General features: G+C 43.4%; 1 protein-coding gene across 24 annotated transcripts in view; it reads left to right on the plus strand.

Annotated features, from left to right (window-relative positions):
* The window catches only part of MTSS1 (MTSS I-BAR domain containing 1), a 125,294-nt gene that overhangs the window by 95,005 nt on the left and 8,121 nt on the right, over positions 1 to 22,168 (plus strand). For 9 of the 24 annotated variants that reach the window (XM_083822540.1, XM_083822536.1, XM_083822549.1 and 6 more), the window contains 4 exons: positions 9,423 to 9,580; positions 10,843 to 10,950; positions 11,867 to 11,964; positions 13,931 to 14,141. In XM_083822540.1, coding sequence (XP_083678666.1) covers positions 9,423 to 9,580; positions 10,843 to 10,950; positions 11,867 to 11,964; positions 13,931 to 14,141 — 575 coding nt within the window. Of the gene's footprint in view, positions 1 to 9,422; positions 9,581 to 10,842; positions 10,951 to 11,866; positions 11,965 to 13,930; positions 14,142 to 21,499; positions 21,620 to 22,168 lie in introns of all 24 variants that reach the window. The other 15 variants (XM_083822532.1, XM_083822533.1, XM_083822529.1 and 12 more) reach the window with 5 other exon arrangements.

The following is a 22,168-nucleotide window of genomic DNA, read 5'->3' on the forward strand; positions in this document are numbered from 1 at the left end:
TCTGGGAAGAAGGAATCAGTTTTTGAACCTGTCTCTGTGAGAGACAGTAAGGACCAGTTCAGATCAGTATGTACCAGGACAGACCAGTAAGGATCAGTTCAGACCAGTACGGACAAACCAGTACAACCCAGTAAGGACCAGAACCTAGCTCGATCCCCTTTTTAGCCTACTTCTGAGTAGAGTAAGTCTGTCTGCACTCTTGGAGGAGGAAACAGCGTTTTCTGGGTTCCTGTCTTCCTCCCGAAATGTGTGCCATGTCTAGGGAAGAGGAGGTCAGCTCACAAGTGCCTTGTCCTCCTTCAGGATTAAACATTTTTGAGCAGGGAGTGAAACAGCCCTCATTTTGCTATCACTTTTATAACAGCTCTGCTATGATTGAAGTATCTTTTTTCTTTTTTTAATGTCATTCTCTTGCTTAATTTCGCTATGCAATGAGATGCTTTTGGCGTTGTCAGTGAACCTGCCGTATTTCTGTGCTGTGTCCCTTGGAGTCACTGTCCCACGTGTGGTGTTTGGGTCCGGAGCACAAAGTGAGGCAGGGTTAGAGCTGGTCGCAGAGGGAAGCGGACGGAGAAGGTGGAAGCAACGAAGGCTCCCAAGTGGCCTCTGCAAGAACAAGGAGGAGCAGCGGTAGTCCTGGGGAGCTGAGGGTTGTACATGCCTGTTCGCACGGCCCCTCGGAGGAGAGAAGCAGCGAGGTGTAAAGGTTCAGGTGGGTGTGAGAACAAACACCCAAACCTGCCAGCCCCATGGGCGCCTGACACGGCTGGGCAGGAGGAAGAAGTTCTCCCAGCCTCCTGACAGGCTAATCTACAGCAACTAAATTTAAAAAAAATAACAGTTAAGTACCTTTTCCCCTCTTTGCCTTTTTGGTCCGTACCTTGAAGGAGTGCAGTATTGGTCTGAGTGCGGTGTCAGGTGTTGTTCTGCAGACCTCCGTGTGTCCCCCCTTGGCAGATCCGTTCAGCGTGCTGCGTTGTGGAGTCTGTTGTTCCTATTGACACCCAGGCAAAAACATAATCCAGAAGGGGTTTATTTATAGAATGATAAAGCTGTGGAAGTGAATTCATTCTAGGTCACAATTGAGGTTTCAGCTATGGGCAGGAAAGCTCTCAGGCTGAGGACACGACTGCAACTGCTTCCCTGCAGCTCAGACTCGCTTTTTTTTGTTCTGGCCTTCCCCAAGCAGGACCTGTCCCTTTCATTTTTTTGTAAAGTTACTGACTCACCTATGGGAACTCGAAAATAACAAATTAATTCCCTTCCTAGCACTTGTAAGAGTATTTTTGAATTAACCTCATGATCATCCGTGGGCAAGTGAGAAGTTTGCCGAATTCTGAATTTGCTTAAACACCGTGCATGCTGCTAAAAATGTCCTTCCAGCTTTCTCTGCTCTGACTGGGTGGGAAAGCGGTTCCCTTCTGCTCCGGGCAGCTTCAGATCTAGGAACTGAAATATAACCCCACACTTTTCCCATTCGCATCCTGGCAGCAGCGTCCTCTCCCTGCCACACCAGGCTGCGGAGCCTGCCTCTCGTAGCTGACTGCTGCATGTTGTAGCAGCTCCGTGCTCCTCGCCTGCATCTCGAGGAGGTTTGGGAGAGAGGACGTGGCTTGTCCTGCGGGTTGGGCACCCCACCTTGGCTCTGGGGGGCTGAATGCCTTTGGGTTTGCCTGCTCTCTGCCTTGTGCATGTTCTGGTTCCATGCGACCAACTGGGAAGTTCAGGCCTGGTGTTTAAGATCATTTATTAGAAATTACGTTTGCAGAGTCGGTGTGTTAATTGCAATAAAGGTGTTTCCAGAGCTTGCAGCGAGGGGGGAAACACCAAGCTTCCCAAACAAAACAAAAAAAGGCATGGGGGTCCTTTGGGGAAGTTTTGGTAAAACGACAAACCTGCGTGTAAATGAAGGGCTTGCATTTTGAAAGACCTCACAGGATTGATTTTCATTCTTTTTCTTGTCTTTGACTATAAGGAAAAATAAAAGCATGGGCAGTCTAAACAGCCTCCTGGTGCAGCTCCCAGGTCCGCGCAGTCCCTGGGGGTGTCCTGGTGGCTGCATCCTTTCCTTTACACCCTGCTTCCCAGGGGGATGAGGCCGCAGGGCATCTTCCCCACCCAGCGTTGAAACTTAGCTCTTGTCCGAGCAAAGGGGGTCCACACAGCGTGTGGAACAGCAGGCGTTTCTTAAATTGCCCTTTGTTTTCAGACAAACATTGGACAGCAGAAGTCAGCCCAGCTAACCTGAGTCAGCAGACCAATTATGTATGTACGTGCAATAACTTCCACGTTTAGGTTTCTGCTGAGTCGAGGCCTCCTGAGTGGATCCATGGCTGCTGGAAGCCGCGGAGGCTGTATTGAGTTCAGAGCAGAGAGAGCAGCCGTGGCTCTGCATGTAACTAATTCGGGAGGTTAACAAAATGCACGATTTCTAGTTCCTTTTTTCTTATAAAAAAGTGTCCAGCTCAAATGATTAACTTAAAATATAACGGAGTGCACGTGTGAAATCTGGAGTGCACGTGGGCTTTCTTCTCTGTGTTTCTTTCACCTCGGACACTGATGATCACCTGGACAGGTTTCACTTCTGCCCCTGACTTCTCCGGTAGGTTTCGTTTTCAGGTTCTTCACGTGGCACTGGCCCACAAGCTTTGAGGAAAATGTTTAAATCCAAGAGGATTTGTGAAAAGGAGTTACGTGAAACGTTCTCAATAAAATACCAAGGTTAATATGGCATGTGTTAATGTAAAAACGGAGTTTTGTTTCTGAGTGATTTGTAGCAGTTTCGGCAGAGTGCCACCACCAGTCAGTACACTGTTAACCTCTTGCCCCATCAGTGTTGAGTATCCAAACCACCAACCTGTACTTTTGAGTTATTTACCGGTTTTCAAAAGTACTCTTACCAGACTTTTAATGAGGTTGAGGGAGTAGATGATTATTAACTTAATGTAATACGGTCAAAAGTGCTTTCTCTTCTCCTTCCTCCCCATTAGCAAAGATGACATGTTGGCGGTTTTTACAGTCTTTGCAGCAGTTTTTGGGTAACACTCTGGTCTTCGAAACTGTAATACTGTTACCTGTTCTCGAGGATGATTGCACAAACCCCGTGACTCTTAACTAAAAACCATGAAGCTCTTCAGTGTAATTATAACTCAGGGACACCTCGGTTCTTAAAGCAAATGCTGACTTTCCCATTCGAGTACTTTGCACTCTTCAACACTTGGGCGTGCTCTGTCTGGGGGGGGAGGACCCCAGGCCAGCCCCTGTCCCCACCACGAGATGTCCTTATTTCTCCCAACAAATCAACTGGGGCACGGTGACCGCAGTGAGCACCAGGAGAATGGCCAGGACTCACTGTGGGGTCAGTATGACACTGCTCAGAAAGAGAGAAACTAATCAGCAAATCATCCTTATCTGTTGTGGGGAAAAAAAAAACACAACCCTGTGTGGATGAGGCTGTAGTGCCTGAGGGTTTTTTCTGTTTGTTCCCCCTCCTCTCCTCCATCTTATAATGCAAGCTCCACTTAATAAAAATTCAATGAAGACATGTTGGATATGTTGCAGAACCGTGACCAGAGATCTTTCTTTGACTATTTATTTTCATTCCTTGAGTTTTGAATGCCACATGACAGTTCCCCTCTTTTTGACAGCAAGCCAGGTTTATTGCAAAACTATATATATATATATATATATAGTTTTTTAATTAAAATCATATCACGGTTAATCTTTTTGATGTTCTTCCACATTGCATCAGCAATTAGTTTTCCATTTAATGACCAATCTATTAATGTAATTGCTGCAGAGAACATCAAAAAGCGCTGTGGTTACGAATACAGCACCCGCCCGGAGTTTTGCAAGGTGCTGAGTTCCCTGTCCCGTGTGAGGGTTTGTGCCCTGTTCCACTCCATCGGCTCGACCAGCATCTGACACTTGTCCGTGTTGTGCCCTTTTGCTGAAACACCGGTTACCCTGTTCTCGCCTAAGAATCTGCAAGCTACACCAGGATCCTAAACTGATTTAAATCTCTTAAAATAAGACTGTGTGATAAATAACCGGGAGTTTAATTTACAACAGCTCATCCAGAAGCAAAGCTAATGCCTTTCTCTTTATCAGCAACGGAAGAGGTCAAAATAGCCTAGCTGAAACTGCTCACTCTCTTGTCTTGGAGCTGATGATAATGTCTGAACTCTAGGAGTGCTGGAATACCAGTTTGACTTTTTTTATTTTCCTTTCTGTGTCAATTTTGTGTCCTGCAATTTCTCATCATGCGCACCTGCCTGACAGCTGAGGCTCTGGGTAAGTCTGTGCCATGCTGTAACCCTGGTGGCTGGTTTATTGTAGCCCTTGCTGTGGCCTCTTTATGGTGTCTGGTCTCCACTAACTGCCTAGACTTTAATTTCTAATGAAACTAAAATATTGCCTAATCTTAATGACCAAACCTTCTTATGATTGGTGTCTTCTTTTGGCATTTAATTGGAACGCTGTAAAAGAAGAAAATCACTGTAGATAAACCTCTGGTTTATTTTAGAAAGGGATTAACATGGACTGATAAATCATACCATAGTCGTGAGAGAAGTTAAATGGAAGAGACACGTCATCAAGGTGATGCTCAACTAATTGAATATCTTATTGTTAATATGACTTTTAAAGTCTAGAGCTTCAAGTCCTTACTGTTGTTTTTTTTCGTAAGCCTGTGATCCAAATCCCCTTTTATTCTGAAAATCGCATGCACCTTTCTTAACCGATAGATAAGAAATCACATAAAAATCCATGCTGGGGAAGGGGCGGAATCAGCATCCCAGTTGTTTCCTCTCCTGCTGCCTGATCACGTCTCGAATCCGTTTGAACTGGAGCCTTGTTTCAGCTGTTGCCTTGCAAATGTAAAGTGGTTGCCTTGAGATCCTCTTGCGAATGCAACGTGGGGTTTCTGGGTTTGGGAGATAAAATCACACCTCCTCTTGCAGGCGTAGCGGTGTGGCTGTTTAGGAGAAGCCTGGATTGATTAGCTCAGGGCTCCTAACCGAGGCGCCTCTGCTGGGCTTCTGGAGCCTGGCACTGGCACCTGCTGCTTGCACCCTTCTTTGAAACCACACGTTGTGTTTTTCCTGGTTTGTAATGCAGCCTGCGATTCTCCTTTGGAACTTTTCTTTTAAGGGACAGCTTAGAACTTGTGGACGTTAGGAGCTCGTTGGGAACTCCAGCAACCTCCGTTAAGGACTCAGGTTTGGTTGCTGAAGGGCTCTGGAGCTCACCGCAGCAGTGAGGTTTTCCACCTCTCTGTAACAGTTGCAGAATCCTAGATCCGTGTGAGCTTACATGTGGCCTTTACAGTGCAGGGCTTGCAGGGGTTGTTCATCCTGGCAGGTGAAGCAAGTGGGCTCTTAGGATTTGGGAACGAATGACTGGGAGCCTGTTCTGGCAGAGGTGCACTCAGGGTTTTCTGACAGCGTAAATTCTGTCACTCTGCAAAGCATCCATATTGGATATTCAAGTTCTGTGCAGACACCTGGAAGATGTTTGAGGGAGCAGTCTTTAAGTGAGAATGTGGAAAATGATAATTTCATCAATATTTGCTGCACTGCCTACTTCATCAGTAGCAGCATTAACTTTAACACTCAAGATTTGCACTGAGAGCATTTAAAAATGACTGTTCTCCTTTGCTGCTACTGACAGCTTTGCTAGTTTAAGTTGTCTTATAAAATATAGGCATGAAATTGAGTTGAAAATTAGATTTGCCTGTTTTTCTTCTCCCAAACATGTGTTACTAAAGTTCTTTTCAAACAAGGGTTATTCAAGAAGCTACATGAGGCTTTTAGCAGTGGTTCTCACAGACCACTAAAACTGAACTTTGAAAGCGCGTTGGCCCTTTACAGCTCTTGCACATCGTGTTAATGATGTGAAGCATCTGTCCTGAAGGTAACGTATTCAGACTGCCCTTGGGGTAGTGAATTTGTGTTAATAACGATGAGAAGCAGTTCAGCTCTGCAGTTTGGTAGCTGTTAATTGCTCGTGTCAAGCAGCAGGTCCCTGTGCTATCAGAGCATGGTGCTTTCCTTCCTGGCAGGGTGGGAGTCAGTCCACAACTTCTGGTCCTGCATTTCTGGTCCCCTCTGCAACACCAGAGCTCCAATTCGAGAGGGTGGATCTGAATTTCTCCTCCCTTTTCAGGCTGTTGGCTTGTTCTTCCACGTGCAACTGGGTGTGCTCCGCAGAGCCGTCCTGCCGTCACGCTCATTTCTAGCTGACTCCAGATCAGAGACCCGTGACTACATTTGACACTTTTGACGATTTCTAATGCTGTTTGCTTTTGGTGGGTCGTTCAAACCTGTTTCCAGCTGGTGCCTTCTTTCAGGTGCACCTTTCCAGCTGTGAATGATGAGCCTGTTCTGGAGCTGTTTTCTGGCATAATGCTAATTGTATTGGTTTGGAAATGGTTCCAAATGGGTAACCTAAAGCCCAGAGAACGTGGGCGGGAGAGAATAATGGATTGATGATGTTCATATGAAAGTGTGCTTCATGTCCACAGGCAAAAATAGTGCCATAGGTTGTCAGGGATATTGTAGCCATGACCTTCCTTTCCCTAATGCAAAGGGGGAAAAACTGCATTGCTCTCCAGCGGTCTGTGATCCCTTCTGGGATAGATCCAGACTAATGGAGACCCAGGGTAGGTGAGGAGCAGAGGGCTGCTGGCCCTCACATCCTTGGTGTCCTCCAGGTGTAGCAGGGCTGCCGAGGGGCTATGATCTAAGCTGCTTAGCAAAGGAAACTGGTTCAATTGGGCAGAGATCTCGTCCTTCAAATTCCCAAGCTGCCTGAGTGCTGTGGGAGGCAACTCATGATTGAGAGAGTAGAAAGAGTTATGCCTGATTTCAAAAGGCTTGCTAGATTGATGTCTGCATTAGGGAGCTTTCAAAGGATGTTAATAAAGCTTTCCTGCACCTAAAAAATGAGTTGCAAGGATACCTGAGGAAAGAACTATGTTCATGCCATGTAAACATCTGACTTCAGAGCCTCATCCAAATGATTCACCCAAGCTTGTTTCCTGCTCTGAATTATACCCCAGACAGCTCGTGTTTTCACTGACTACGCAGGTGCCTAAGAGCCCTAGCATGAAAACAGGTCCCTGAAAGTAGCTGGGAGGAGATGGTACGTCTGCTGCCTTCCAGACTCACGTAAAGAAATACACCAGATACTTCGCAGTGTGATCATTAGCTTGATCGTTATCCTAATAACTGTGCTGAGTTCAGTGAGTTGCGCAGGCATAAATGAGGTTTATTTTTGTCCCATGTTTTGGGTGCTCTGTTGCTCTGGTCCAAGACGTGGTGCTCTGTGGGGTCCAAATAAATCACCAGAATTCACTATCATTGAACCTATTTTTTATGAGTGGAGTCCGGTTGCTTTCTCAGTGTCTTCTCACCAGTGCAGGTGAATGCATTTAAGGAGGATTTACTGCGTTGAGTGCTGGTGGAACAGCTCAATGCTTACAGCACTTCTCCAGAGCTGACCTGATGAGTGTGTCGGGTTAGTGAGCAACCAATACATCTTGCGTTTGATCCATCCACTCTAATGAGCCATTATCTAGGTATAAACGAAGTAAGCTTATTTCACCTGTCATCATTTTTCGGGCATCTCTCAAAATAAGGTTTTGAGCAGTAATGCAAGTCTCAGTTTCATAAGGAACATGAAAGAACAACTCCAGAGAAGTATACGGTTTAATCACTGCATCTGATTGCAAAAAAAGAATATGAGAAAGGGCCTGAAATGTACACAACAGTCTTCAAACAGAAGGGCCCGGCTTGTTTCTGAAGGATGACGGATGAGAAGGCACAGGACCTTTGGAGACGCGTTCAGTTCTTCTCTGAATTGTTTCTGGCAGACGCTAATTTTGAGAGAGGAAGTAGGTAACTGCAGCTTCAGAGCCTTTTACTGTTAGTGACTTACTTACAAAGAGGTTTTATGACCCCACTGCACCAGTCGGTCTGATCTAGAGGACCAGACGGGTGTTCATGCTGGCAGCCCAGTACCCGAGCGGCTGTGCCGGTGTTACACCGCACGTGGCTCTTCGAGGGTGCATCACAGAGCTCTGTGCATGGGTATCTGCAGGTCCGTCTGGGCGATGTCTAGTTCTGTACAGAGGAGATTTGGATGTATCCGGTCCGTAATGCCTCTAAGCCAGCATAGTTCTTGTTGTTTCCATTCCTGCTCCCTTTCCTGCTGCTCTGCCCTCTGGTATTTGTGTCGGGGAGCTGACAACTTCACCTCACTCTAGAGTCTGAAGAAATACATATGATGATAAGGCAAGGGTGTTCCTCTGTAAGCCTGACCTTGAGTCATTTGCACTCCATACTAAACACACGAAGAGACTTTTTTTCTTCCCTGTGCTCATAGTTTTAAATCCTCCGTGCACAGAGGTGGTTGTCCATTAGAACTGATTTTGGGTAGCTGCAACTCACCCACCATTTTTAAATGCTATCTTCCTGGTATTTAGCGACAGCAGAATGGAAATGCACGTGGCATACTTAATGTGCTTGTGTTGTTTCTGGGAGATTTGAGACAAACTTACCCAACAGAGGTTCTTTACAATATTTAGGGGTGAAAGCTGCATTAAAAGATCTTACAAGTACAGCAGTATTGGCTCAGTAATACCATGGCTGAGCAGCAGATCTTCGTTACTAGAGGAATGACTTTTTCCATGATGCAGAGCAAGTACTTGGTGCAGAGTAAGGTGCCTCACTGTCACAGACAGTTTTGGTGTCGTGAGTTGACCATAATAAACACAGTGAAGCTTTTTGATTGCAGCACATCAGATATTTTCTTCCATAGACAAATACAGATGGTACCAGACATTAACGCCTGTTTGAGATGTTGGTAGGTTTTGGCGTTTGGACTTTGGAGTGAAGAAAGGTGTTCTGTCAGTTGCTTGTGTAAAGTGCTTGAATCCGGCGGTCCAGTGGTCAGCAACACATCCCTAATGTCATCTCACATAGAAGATTCATTCACTCATTTAGTGACTCTGCAGAGTTGTCATTAGGACCTTGCTAAGCACAAAAGTAGGAAGGAAGAGGGACGTATCTTGGGTTGGTAATTCATACCCCCCCTAGTAAGCTGTTGATTTTTCAAGGATGATCTGAGGGGTGTTTTCAGCTAACGCTTCGAGAAAGTCCTTACGTGAAATGCTGTCTTTGGCTTGTTGAATCCTTTGTATTCAGCTGGATTTCTATTCTATGCCAAAGGGAAAAAGATGCTCTGAAACGATTAATTCAATTGGGGAAAAATGCCTGCAACTCTGAATGAAGGGAAAATGCTGGTTGAGACTTGAATTGCAAAAGCACAATCTGGCAGCAGTGCTGACTGAAAATACGGTATTCCTCTGTGTAGATCCACGGTTATGACAAAACGTACTCTTGTTTGTTTCCTGCATACAGGACGGGGTGACATTCAGCCCCAGTTGGATAGCGCTTTACAAGATGTCAATGATAAGTACCTGCTGCTTGAAGAAACCGAGAAGCAAGCTGTCAGAAAAGCTCTGATCGAGGAGCGCGGGCGATTCTGTACTTTCATCTCGATGCTGCGGCCTGTAATAGTAAGAGCTCTCCATTTCAAGTCGGTGCTGTGCACAGATCGTAGAGGTGGCCAATAGCCCCTGCAAAGATTAGCTCGTTTTATCTTTGGAATGAATTTTTAGAGCCATAGAGACTAGCCGAAGTTCAACCTGCAGCTCTGCCTAGGAAGTGGTGAGAATTGGGCATTTTTTGTAGTCATTTATTAGAGTAATTCAGCATCTGAAGGCACTGGATACTTCAAAGAGGACTAATGGGGAAACAGTGGGCTTGATTTCCTCCTGCATATGGACTTAAGATATTGCTAATGCACATTTTTTTCCACTGCTTTTTGTTTCTTATCATCACATTTTAATATAAACCTTCCTTACTCCTACTCCAGCGCTAGGACTGATAAATTTTTCAAGACCTCCCCTGTGCATATAATGACATTATCTGACAGATTGCAGCCTGCTTTCATGCAGTTTGCTGGCAGCTCTTTTCCTCCTACATGACAGCTTTTTCAGTTCATTGAAAAGGTTTAAGTATATTTTCCTAATCTCAGGGCGTTTGAAGCCCAGCGATGAATTGCTTGTGGCTTTCTGCAAGCGTGAGGCATTTCTGAAGGGCCTTCAGTGAGCTGGGAAAACGTTCCCAATGCTTGTTTACAAAGAGCATCAGTGTCAACAGAAAACCGTTTTTAGAGAAGTAGGAAAGTGATGCCAGAAAAGGTGGAGGTGAATTGCAGAGTGAGGACCTGATCAAAACTGCCATGGTAGCAAAGGGATTACTGTGGTAATTTATGGTGCTGGAATTGTCTGAATTAGCTGTTGATGTAGCCTGAGCCAGAGTGAATCACGGATGTATTAACGATCTATTCCTGTACAGTGCCTTTATCTCAAAGTCTCCAAAAGGTAGAAAGAAGTATGAGTTTAGCTCCTGCTTAAGTTTGAGTTAAAATCCTTAAGATACATTAGTGAGTATACATGGAAGAATTAAAATTATTCCAAGTGCCACAAGAATGGCACTCTTTTTCTGGACAAAAAGAAGGCTCAGATTTATGTCATTGATGAGGAAGGGGATTTCTGGGCCTCAAAACTCACAGCAATCTTAAAAGTGTCGCAAAACTCTAAATGAGTATTTCCAAGCCTCTTTCATAAGTAGTGGTTGCTTAACAGACAAACAAAAAGCAGCTCTGTTGGACATTGCTACGGTCATCAGGAAAAAGAAAAAGGTCATGTACTGTGTTGTGGATCTGATTTTTAAAACCAAGGCTGTGATTAGCCCTTTTCTTTTGTCTTTTCAGGAAGAAGAAATATCAATGCTGGGAGAAATAACCCATTTACAAACCATATCAGATGACCTGAAAAGCCTCACCATGGATCCACACAAATTGCCATCTTCAAGTGAACAGGTTAGCCTGGAAAATGTTTTGTTTTTTTTTAGCTTGTAACTTTTTTGTGTGTTGTGAGAAATATTGATTACTAGCATTTAGTGGCTTAATGTTACATTCTGTAGATGCTTCACTTCAGCAAGGTGTCATTTTAAATGTAAGAAATTAAAAAAAAAAAACAGATTTTGAAGTACCAGGCAAGTGCTCCTAAGCTATTTGGTGAGACCAGTGTGAAGTGGTAACTGCAACACTTTGAAGTATATAAGTGAAAATGCCCAGCTTCTGTTGAGAGTATTTGAATGGGTGTCACCTCATCACCCTACACTTAAACATCCCTGTCTGTATGTGGTTACAAGATTGCTGGGATTTGGTATCTTGATGGAGTCTAACATTTGAACACTTTTCCGTGCTATCCTTAAAATGCATAGGAAAATGTGTATCATCAAATGACTCCAAAAAGGACCTTTGACTTCAGCTGTTCCGTGTGAACTCAGTTTTCTTGTTATACCTTATAACCCTTATCGTTGACATAGAAGTATAAAGGAGGGAAGCTCTGCTGTGGGTAAATATTGGACCTTCAATATTTTTCTAATGTGAGTTTTTAAATACTATAGCTACTGTAGTTTTTAAGAGAAAAAAAAAAACACACAACAACAACCTACAGTATGGATAAAATAAACCTCCGGTTTAATTTTTAAAGATTTTTCCATTCAAATATGAGCATTCCTTCTGTGATATCAGTCCTAGTGTTAAAGTATGGTAGTTTCAGGAAACTTGGAGATGGAGCTGCCTCTCCTCTTTGAGCTCTGTAATACGCACAGCCAATTGGTATTGAAAGTTTGCAGTGGAGACAAATGTTGTATGACAAGCAGATGGTTTCTGCTAACAGGAGAAAAAAAATTCCGTGTCCCTGATGCTATCGATTGTCTTTCATCAGGTAATTTTAGATTTGAAAGGTTCTGATTACAGCTGGTCTTATCAGACTCCTCCATCCTCTCCCAGTACCACCATGTCCAGAAAATCTAGTGTTTGCAGGTAAGTAGACTGGTAATGTTTAATTTTAACCTGTATGTGGGCAAAGGGAGTTCAGACTGTGATATGGATTTGTTTACATATTTAAATCTTAAATAACAGCTCTTAAGGAACTCAATCCCCCATGGTCTTTATCCATGTGAGTGTGTGACTGGGAATACTAAAAAGGATGGGCATGACTGAACAACTTTTGAACTCAAGACAACTTGACGATGCTTTTGATTTAGTTCTCTTGAATCCATTTCAGATCAAAGAGCAGACTGTACTGATCTAAGCTCTGAGATTGTTCGTTCATAATTTCCTTTTCTGTTTTTCATATGATGACTTTCTAGATTATTCTAAGTAGCTGTTACTAATCAGTAAGTTAAACTGTTTGAAAAGGAAAAATCATCCTTGGCAATTACCCTATAAGTCTGGTAGATGGGAATGCTTTTTTGATACGAGTTTTTCTGACTGTTTAATGCTGTCTAATGCTGTCCTAAAATATGTTGAAACACTGGATTCTGTCTATGCTTTCTCTGTAAAAACTGTTTTCTCTCATAAAACAGTTTATTAGCATGTTGCCCCTGTACCTGGTGTCTACATTTACTCTTTCCTTTTACTGAAAAGGAAAATAACCTACTGTGTATTCTGCTCTAACACCTTCATAGTTGCTCTCAAATGATTTTTTAGTTTGCTTTATGAATAATGTACTACAGGTTCCCTGTGTATGAGCAAAGTTACCTCTAGCATGTCAGAGCAAGCGAACATGATGTTATGTATCTACTTGCCTCTGCATGCAGATATATATAAAAAAAACAACTTCAGTACTTTTATATATATATGTGAAAATGTGCATATGTAGAGCAATGGGCACAGGCTTAAAGATGCAATATCCTGAAGCTGTAAAAGAAAATGGCTAAAAAAAATCGATCATCTGGTCCTGATCAACCTAATTTCATGTGGTAAAACCCGTATGGGCACCGTTGTGTATGGGTAAAAAAAGGCAGAACTCCTCTTCCTCTGCTGCAAGCTGGCTTGTCCATCTTGTGTGTACATGAGATTTGTGAAGAAGAGGTGCTGTCCTAGCCCACGTACCTTTCAGAGCCATCCTGTTAGCTAGTCAGAGGACTCCTGCCAGTGAAAGTAGGAACCTGCCTTCAGACAGATGCATCCTACTAGTCCTGCTTAGCCACCTCAGCAGCAAATTTTAACAGCTCCCAGATTGTGGCTGGCATGTCATTGCTCCATCGATACTGGACATCAATAATCAATCTCTTTGGTTGAAATATTTTTTTAATGCATATTAATTTGAAATTTTAATTTCCTGGTGGTCTTTCATACTAAGTAAAGCTACATAACCAGAGGTGGGACTTCTGGTATATACGTATGATCACTTTTTTTTTTTCCTGGTAGAAAGTGTTCATGTGAGCAAAACCTGTCCTAGGCACTTTGAAGCATGGGGTTTTGGTAGAGCTTTCAGAAATCTCACACGCTGGCCTGCTGTTTGAACCAAACTGCATGTCAAGATGCAGACTTCTAGATGAACCATGATGCCTTCAGACCTTCTGCTAGAGGTCCTGTTGAAAATTTGGTCCTTGGTGCAGTAGGAGAGAGCTGTCAGCAAACATTTTTTGCACGTGTTTTGTAAAGGCTAGAGAGGGCACGTAACAAATCCCTTCGTCCATAACCTAACGTGAACTGCGAGTGGTTAGAGAATATGATCATTTGAGTGAAATTCAAGGTAAAATGCCATTTTCTCTCTGGTCACAAGGGATACTGCAGCTGCTTACAGTTCTTTACTGATATATATGTGCATATATATATATATTTAAATTTATTTTGTCAACATTTTTTCTTTTCCGGTTTATGCTGCCTGTTGCTAGAGACATGTGGAATGTTAATTGTACTGTATATGGGTCTCTCCCCACCCCGCCCTTGTGTCTTTTCCTCTCCCCTTTCCTTTCTTTGTTCCTTTTGTCTCTCACAGCAGTCTGAACAGCGTTAACAGTAGTGATTCCCGGTCCAGTGGCTCGCACTCGCACTCACCTAGTTCACACTATCGCTATCGCAGCTCCAATCTGCCTCAGCAGGCACCCATGAGGCTGTCCAGTGTGTCCTCCCATGATTCTGGATTCATGTCCCAGGATGCTTTCCAGTCCAAATCGCCATCCCCTATGCCACCAGAAGCACCTAACCAGGTACGTGCAAGCATGAGAACAAAAACCTGAGTGTGAGCTGGACTCTCTAACTTGGCTCACCTTTCACAAAAGCCTGTGGTGTGATTTTGGGGTACCTTGGAGTCAGATTTAGTGCTGAGGGTAAGGTTTATCTCGCTGCACTTCATCCATCTAAAAGTTGGGCCTCTGGTTGGAGTGATCTGTGTTGCTTTTGCAGTTAGCACTGAAGAGAGGGATTAGTTGCTCTCAGGGACTTTGATTTTTGCTCTGGCCCTGGAGGGAACCTAGATGCCTAACTTTCAGATGGGTACAGAGGAGAAAAGAGTAAGAAATCCCACCCTGCTAGAAGGAGTGACTATTCACTTTACCCACTGCAGTTACCAGTTAATATACTACAGAGATTGCAAGTTGATAATATCAGATGGCTGTTTATTGTTTAATGGACAAAAATCACTGCCAGAACGGCCTTCTGACAGCCTTGGTATTGATACTGGTGGCTTTCATAACAGGGATACTGGGGTCCCACCAGATGGACCCCTACAAAAGGCCAGGAATGCTCAGAATGCCATTAACAACATCATATGAGATCGGTTTTGCCATTTTTGATGACATCCCTTTCTGTGGATAGGCTTGCTCTTCTTGACTTCCAATTGAGCACCTTGCAGAAATAAGGTTTCTGCATCAAAACAAGAGGTGTTTTTAATTCTTTATGGAACTCTTAAGAAATATGAGCAGATTTTCCTTTAGTGTAATAAACGTAGTTGTACTCCTTTTCATGTAACGGGGAGTGGATGGTCATGTAGCCAATAATGAATTTAATCCCCACAGACAGCAAGCAGCTGACAATTTCAGTATTAGCTGTCACCAAGTGCCACCTGCACACTTAAGCTACTCTTAGACCACCTTGGACAGTGCACAGATCTTTACTGCCTGCAGAACATTTAGTAAGTAGCTCTCACAGTGAAATTTTTAGGGTATCATTGAAAACAGCACTGGTTCATTTAAGTTTGGAGCATATTCTCGAGGGAAGCTCAGTATTTTTTTAAATCTGTTTACCTCTTTCATTTTAATAGAAATGCTTTGTTGTCAAACGAGTACATCTTCTACACTGTCCCCAGTCTGGACACATCAGCGTTATCTTTATAGATGACAACCTGAAGAACTTTGTGCACACTAATAAAATGAATGTTTTATTTAGATTGGCTATGGCTAACCTAAGTGAAAAAAATAAATGAGCAATAATAAAGTAAACTGGAATAGTAACAAGGTAAGGATGCTGACTTTTAAGATACGTACATTGGTTATACATTCTAGCATCATCTTTGGTTTTCATAGTAACCACTGCACCTGCATAAAAGGGCGGTAATCTACGTGATGGTGCTATGTTTGCAGATGAGGATGTAACTTTGCAATTGCCCCTACCATGGAAAAAACCCAACACCTCTCTTTGCAAGTTCCCCTCTTAAACAGGGGAGAGAACTTAGGCCGGTGTCAGCTGGCAGAACATCCTGAAAGTCGGTGGAGTCACGCTGACCTACACCAGCTAAGTTCACATACTTTCACTTCATTTTAGAAACTATCCATAAAGTTGCAAACCGATCCAAGCATCACTTGGAGCTATTCATGAGCTGTAGAAGGCTGCAGCAGTGTGGCGTTGACTTGACAAGTGTAGTGTGTTGGTATAACAAATAGGTATGTGCTCTGTATGTCTCCAGTTCTGTATACCTTTGCGCAGAGGAAAAGGTAACAGATCATTGCCTGGCCGCTTCATCTTTGCTTAAGTGTCTCGCTTTGTATGTTCAGCACTAAGTAAAATATGTGTGTGTCGTGCTGACGGATAACCGTGATCGTGAGCTTACCGAGAAGCTGTTCAATTTACAGCGTTATTTCATGTTGTGTGTCTCTAACCGAACCGACCGACGGGTCTTCCTTTCGGCGTTGTGCTTTTGAGGCTGGGCGGTGGGAGGGAGGAGCAGTGGCTGCTGACTGTTTCTAAAACACTGATGTCATTGTTTGCAGCAGTGACACTGAGAAAGCAGAAAAGCAAGCTCCCGAATCAACAAAGGAAATTAAAAGCTATGTATCTTGCGCAGGTGGACACTTGGATGATGTTTGCTGGCTACATGCTCTGGCATCTGCTAGCAGCAGTAGTTTTTAAGGCAGCAAAGCCGATTTTCTTTTAATAATGGATTTTAAAAGAAAGTGGAGAGGATCTGCATAATATTCCCAAATTATGGGAATTACACTGTATGAGCAACGTGAAGTTTTTATGCTCTCGCCTGCATTTTCGACAATGAAGTGTCACTGAAAATTAAACTGACCTTATTCAAAATCACAGATGGGGGTAAAATTTTGAAGAAGAAATAAGTAGAGATTTAAACAAGATACAGACTGTACCAGAGGAGAGATGACTGGCAAAATGAAGACTGCTTTTCGGACTACAGTTGATGAGTAGTCTTCACAGTTTTCACACTGCGTAGAAGACAGGAAAAAGAGCAATTATAAAACCAGGCTCTGCCCTTAGGCTGGTTCAGTGTGACCTATTTTCTGCAGCATTACCGTTAAGATCACCGGGAGGAAAAGTGTTAGCCTCTAACAGGTAGCAGTACATTTGGAAAGTGCCCTGTAAAATATTTTAATCTTAATCAAGCAAGTGCAGTTGGGCGAAAAGCATCACAGATCTCTTTCTGGAGCTGAGTAGTTTCTCTAAATGCCTGGTTTGAGGTCAGCATTGCCCCTGGCATGTGCTGAAACCACGTAAAGCCCTGGGCAGCCCTGCTGCAGGGAGCACAGAGCAGGTCCTGGATGAACACCCGACGAGGTTGGTGCTGCTAACCCTACACGTAGCCCCGTGTAGTAGGCAAACTGGGGCCTGGGAGTATCTGCGATGAAGTGGTATGGTAATAGTAGTTACGTTTGTGTTAAGGGGATGACAGTAGGAGGATCCACTGGGCTTGGAGTGAACACACGTGGTGATTTTCATAACGTGGGGAGTGGTCATGGAGTTGGGTTGTAGAGGCTGCTTAAGACTTGGTGGGGGTGAAAGCAAGGTGGGAGAAAGAAGCAGGTAAAGAAGAGGGAAAAAAAAACCACAACTGTTCAGGTGTTGTCAAACAGCAGAGGACTAAGTCTTTCTTATTAGAATATTCTGGAAATCACTTCTCCTTAAACAATAAAGCAGAGGGAAACTAGATGTGAACTTACAGATTTGGAAGCTAAGGAGTCTGCTTTTGAGGAGATGGCATTGCTTGAAATAGCTTGATGTTAGAATAGGGGAAATACAGTCATAACTATTCAATTGTTCGTGTAAATTAAGAAATGCTTCTAAATTAAACCCTTTAAAAAAAAAAAAGAAATGCATCTATCAATTACCACGAGGTTCTTGTTTCTCCTAAACTTACTTTTCAAATTCAGTTTCCCAAGGGTTTGTCCCTGACTAGATGAGTAGAGACATGCTTCTGGAAGTGAGACAGATCGAGGAGGTGACCTTAAGTCTCTGTCGTGAGGCTTTTGAAAAGTAGCTGATGTGTCTTCTCCTGACTGCAGAGACGTTGGACCAAGCTCTTCCTTAGGATTTGATCTCCTGGGAAAATCTTGCCCAGAAAGCTCAGTCTAGTGTATGAAGAAGGGAAGGGGTTAAGAAAGCAATACTGTGTTTGAATGGAAAATGAGAATATAGCAAAGGATGCAGGTAATCCAAGATAACTGCAGTCCTGTTGTAGGTTAGTGGGACAGCAGATGGAAACTGTAATCATACTGTCCAGTAGCTCAAAATACAGTTAGTGGGGGGTTGTTGTTGGTGGTTTTTTTTTGTTTTGTTTTTAATATATCCTTGTTGGAATTCATGCATAGCACACCAACAGCAGGACACTATCCAAGAACAAGCCATGGAACAATGTCCGAGAGACCAGATACCATGCTGCATACATATCATGTACATCTGACAAACTGGTTGCTACTGTGCAGAGAACATTTTTAGCTTCGTGCTGATATCGTTAACTTCAGGGTTTTTCTCAGAAGAGATGGTTGAGAGCTGAGCAGAACCACCATTATCACAACTGTGGAAAAAAATAACCTGCTGGGGTTAAAGTAGCTGAAATGAAAGAACTAATTTGAAAAAAAACATTCAAATTAAGCAATCATTTTAAAAAGGAATCAACAAAAGTCATCTGGAAAAAAAAAAAAAAAGTCAAATTTCTCACTCCAGGGGATGTGGAGTAGAAATTGCTCAGCGCTATGTTTGTCTGTGTGTGTGCTCCTGGGGGCACACGTTTCCAGGTGGGTGTGCATCTAGAACAAGCACTCAAACTTGAAGCCTTTTTGCCTGAGCAGTAGCTGTGCAGTTTCTGTTTTCAGCCACTCACGTACTTTCTGCTAAGAAATGAAGGGCGGTCTGTGCTTCCCACACCGTGCTCCTCCCAGCCATTCAAGACCGTTGGCAGTCCGATCCTTTTGTCTGCAGCCACTCTCGTCTTCTTTACGCTTCTCCTTCAGGACCTCAGTATTCTTCTGTCTCCATCATTTTCTCACTGTCTTAATCCTTTTTTAGCAAGACCTGAGGCACCCTTCCCGTGTCATGTGAATTTCTCAAGACAAGGAGACCTGTTTCCCTACCACCACGTCTTACATTTCCTTCAACTACCACGACGTTTTCTGCAGGGTATCTAAATTCATCCTTTGCTTAACTTGGCCTGTTGAAAACGGCCATGCTGAGTTTGATGTGAGTCCTTCTTTCATCTTTCTTTCACCTTGTAGTCACACTATTGCAAAAATAAATTTGCCATTTCTAGGCTTTTTCCCTATACATCACATAAATTGAACAAATCTTTGCATCTTCAGAAGTTGTATTTTTGGCCATATTCCGTCTACTGGCTGCATGCCGCTCTATTGCTAATAAAACCTTAATAAACATAAAATTGTTTCTTGATAGATTCTTGACAGAAACTCTTGAAGCTTCTGGCTTGTAAACAAGAATAGTCTATTGAGTGTAAACTCCAAATTCTCAGTTGTCATCAGTGGGACATCTGGAGAAACCAAGGTGCCGTAACATGGTCCTTGGAACTCGGATCCTTCTTTGTCTGTCCTGTCATAGGCAGAGTACTCAGACCCAAGAGGGTCTTTCAGTGGTTCTTTTCGGTAATAAACATGAGGTTTCAGAAAGCATTTTCTGAAATTACATTCCTATCTTCATTTTTTCCTAACCCAAGTGTAACACTATTGGGAGTGTTCTCAAGGTGAGCGTTCTCAATCAGTTTCTTTTGCTGAGCAACCTAAAAGAGGCCAAACTTGGAGATTTATTGTAAAAAATGAATTTAAGAATAGAAAAAATAGGCTTATGTGCATTTAGTGCACTGTATTTATGTCTGATGGCATTCACCTGCAGCTGATGTTTGTCAGTATTCATATTTTCAGAGATTTCTCCTGTAAAAGGAGTTGCTTTAAATCAAGAACGTGACAGGTTACACAAAGCATCAAGCCACTGTATCACTGTAACCCACAGATTATTTTTCATTTTTCTCCTTAAGAGCTACATATCATTTGTTGTAGCTTCTTCTGATCTTATGTTCCTCTCACCCTTTGAGATGAACTCGAGATGAACTTGAGATGAACTCGAGATACTGCCCTCTGAGTACAAGCTTACAAGTACCCTAACCACATTTGCCAGGTCACATGCAGATCTGATCTGATGCCAGCCTAAGATGGGATGTACATTATTTCTATAGAATAATCCACTGTATTTTTTGTCTTTTTTTCTTCTTCTCTGTTTTTTTAACAGCCTTTGCAGAGTTTACAGGACTTACTTAAATTCGCAGTTTGCAAATAATTTCAGGATGCTGATCTTGTAATGGCTTCTCAACAGCCCCATAGTCTTCACCAAAATCCTTACAACAGAGGTGTCCCATCTTGGGAGATCAACATCTCCTTTTACGTAGGCAATTAGCTATACATTACTTATATGTAGTTCATAGTGAGCAGTGAGTAATTATGACTCCGCTATGTCTCTTACCCTGATATAATTTTATTGCAGCCTCACTCCAAGATCTCATCTAAGGTTAACTGGCGAAATTGTATTTTAGATGAGATTTCCCTCCCTCTTCAAAATTTCATTCTTTGAAAACTGAGGCTTTGCTACACAAACTTCTGTACAAGAGGGCATTTCTGGAAATCCCAGCCATTGTCTCTATTGTCTTAAAATAAAATGACGGTGATATCCTTAGACAGACTTGCTTCACAGGTCTTGGACTACAAAAGGATGAATGATTCTTGCTAATATTGAATTTCCTGACAGTGAACAGAGCTCAGTACTGTCCTGACATCTTTGCTGTCAGTGTTCTTGACCATTTCAAAGCCCGTGGTTGGACCTGCCCCCTGCTGAGGGTGATGCTGCTGTCAATGGGGAGATGTACAGCAGCATTGCAGTTGGTAAAGTGGTCCACGTGGTTATTCACCTTGGAGTCAGGCCTGTCTGTAGGTGAATTGGATGCTTCTGTAGGGGTCTTATGGCAGTGAATGTACATAAAGGCACGCACTGAGAAGCAGGAGAGAAGTTCCTTGTTAGGAGCTAGGTGGTTGAGCTGTTAGCTGGACGTTCGGTGTCCTGCATTTTCCTCCCCTCTCCATCCAAGTCCCTGGTATTTTCTGTCTCCACTGCTCAGAGGAGGTGGCTGGCAAGCACATGCCACCGTTTATGCCCGCAGCAGAGTACATGCACCTTCGTAGTGACTGCTGGGCAGAAAGGTTTGAGTCCGTGCTTTGGGTGTATGCATACCCCCCGCAGAGGCACATGCATACAGCCTTTGGAAGCCTCCAGCTCTGGTAAGTAGCGCTTCTTTCTCTGTTCCATAATATTTGAACTCAGATGAGCTGTTCACAAGTGCTGTTGCAGGTCAGAATACCCGAGAACTTGTGAATGTAAGTGACATTTGCTGCTCTGTGTTTTAAACCTAAACTTGATGGCTTTGAAATACCGATGATCTGCTTTTCTGTACGAATCAGTTGTCTTGGTGCATCGCATGCTTGGACCGTCGGTCCCCTCAGCTTCTTGCTCTGAGACAGCTAACAGAATTGAGGCGCTGGGATTGCGATGAGGAGCTGAGGTCGATCCCTCGCTTCCCTCATTCTCAAGCAGCGTGGCAAGTTCTCGCACTAAGCAATTGCCTTGTTTCGTTGTAGATTTCCTGAACGTTAGCAATGGTTTTGAGCGGTTTCTAATTGTTTTTAAAACCCTAACCCTCTGCTTCTCTCATCCTTCCCTTTCTCCTGTGTGTGTCTTTGTGTATGTGCTTTTTGTCTTTTTTTGTTTGTTCGTTTGTATTTTTTTTTCTTTTTGGTGGCTTGTGTATCCTTTCCCCGCGTTGCGGTGCTGTTTTACGCTGCAGAATTCGTCCAGCTCTGCCTCTTCAGAAGCCTCTGAAACCTGCCAGTCAGTGAGCGAGTGCAGTTCCCCCACCTCAGTCAGCTCAGGCTCCACCATGGGGGCTTGGGCCTCCACAGATAAGGTGAAAAACTTCATCTCAAAGACATACAAACCTCCTAGCGTGTTATCCAAACCCAGCAACTTTTGGACAAAAAAAAAAAATGTGCATGGGACACAGCCAGGATTCCTCCCGGGGAAGATGAGAATAGGAACTGTTTCACGCTCCCTTAAAAGTGAATCTGTTTGAATGAACCACAGTGACGCTTGCCTTCAAACTTGCTGCTAGGGGGAAGCTACAAATTGGCCATTTTACAGAGTAATTTTCTAAGAAATCTCAATTGTCCACCTTTTTGTACTCAAAGAGACCGTGGAATGGTGCCTAAACCCAGCTGGGTGCCTGACAAAGAGCATCATGGCCAGGTTTTACTGTTTGTGGCCTCTCTCTCTCCCGTTAGATAGCATGCATCACACCAAGCAATTGGAGTGTATTTTTGAACAAAATGAAAAGAAAAACCAAGCACCGTGCCAGAACATGGTTGGAATAAATTCTGGGGGATACACTGTGAACCGGGGGAGGCAGTGAGAGCAGTATCCATTCTCATCTGGTAAATCCTCGCTGTTGGGTTTTTTC

The sequence above is a fragment of the Anser anser genome (genome assembly GCF_964211835.1).
Source record: "Anser anser genome assembly, chromosome: 2".
In the NCBI taxonomy this organism is placed as follows: domain Eukaryota; kingdom Metazoa; phylum Chordata; class Aves; order Anseriformes; family Anatidae; genus Anser; species Anser anser.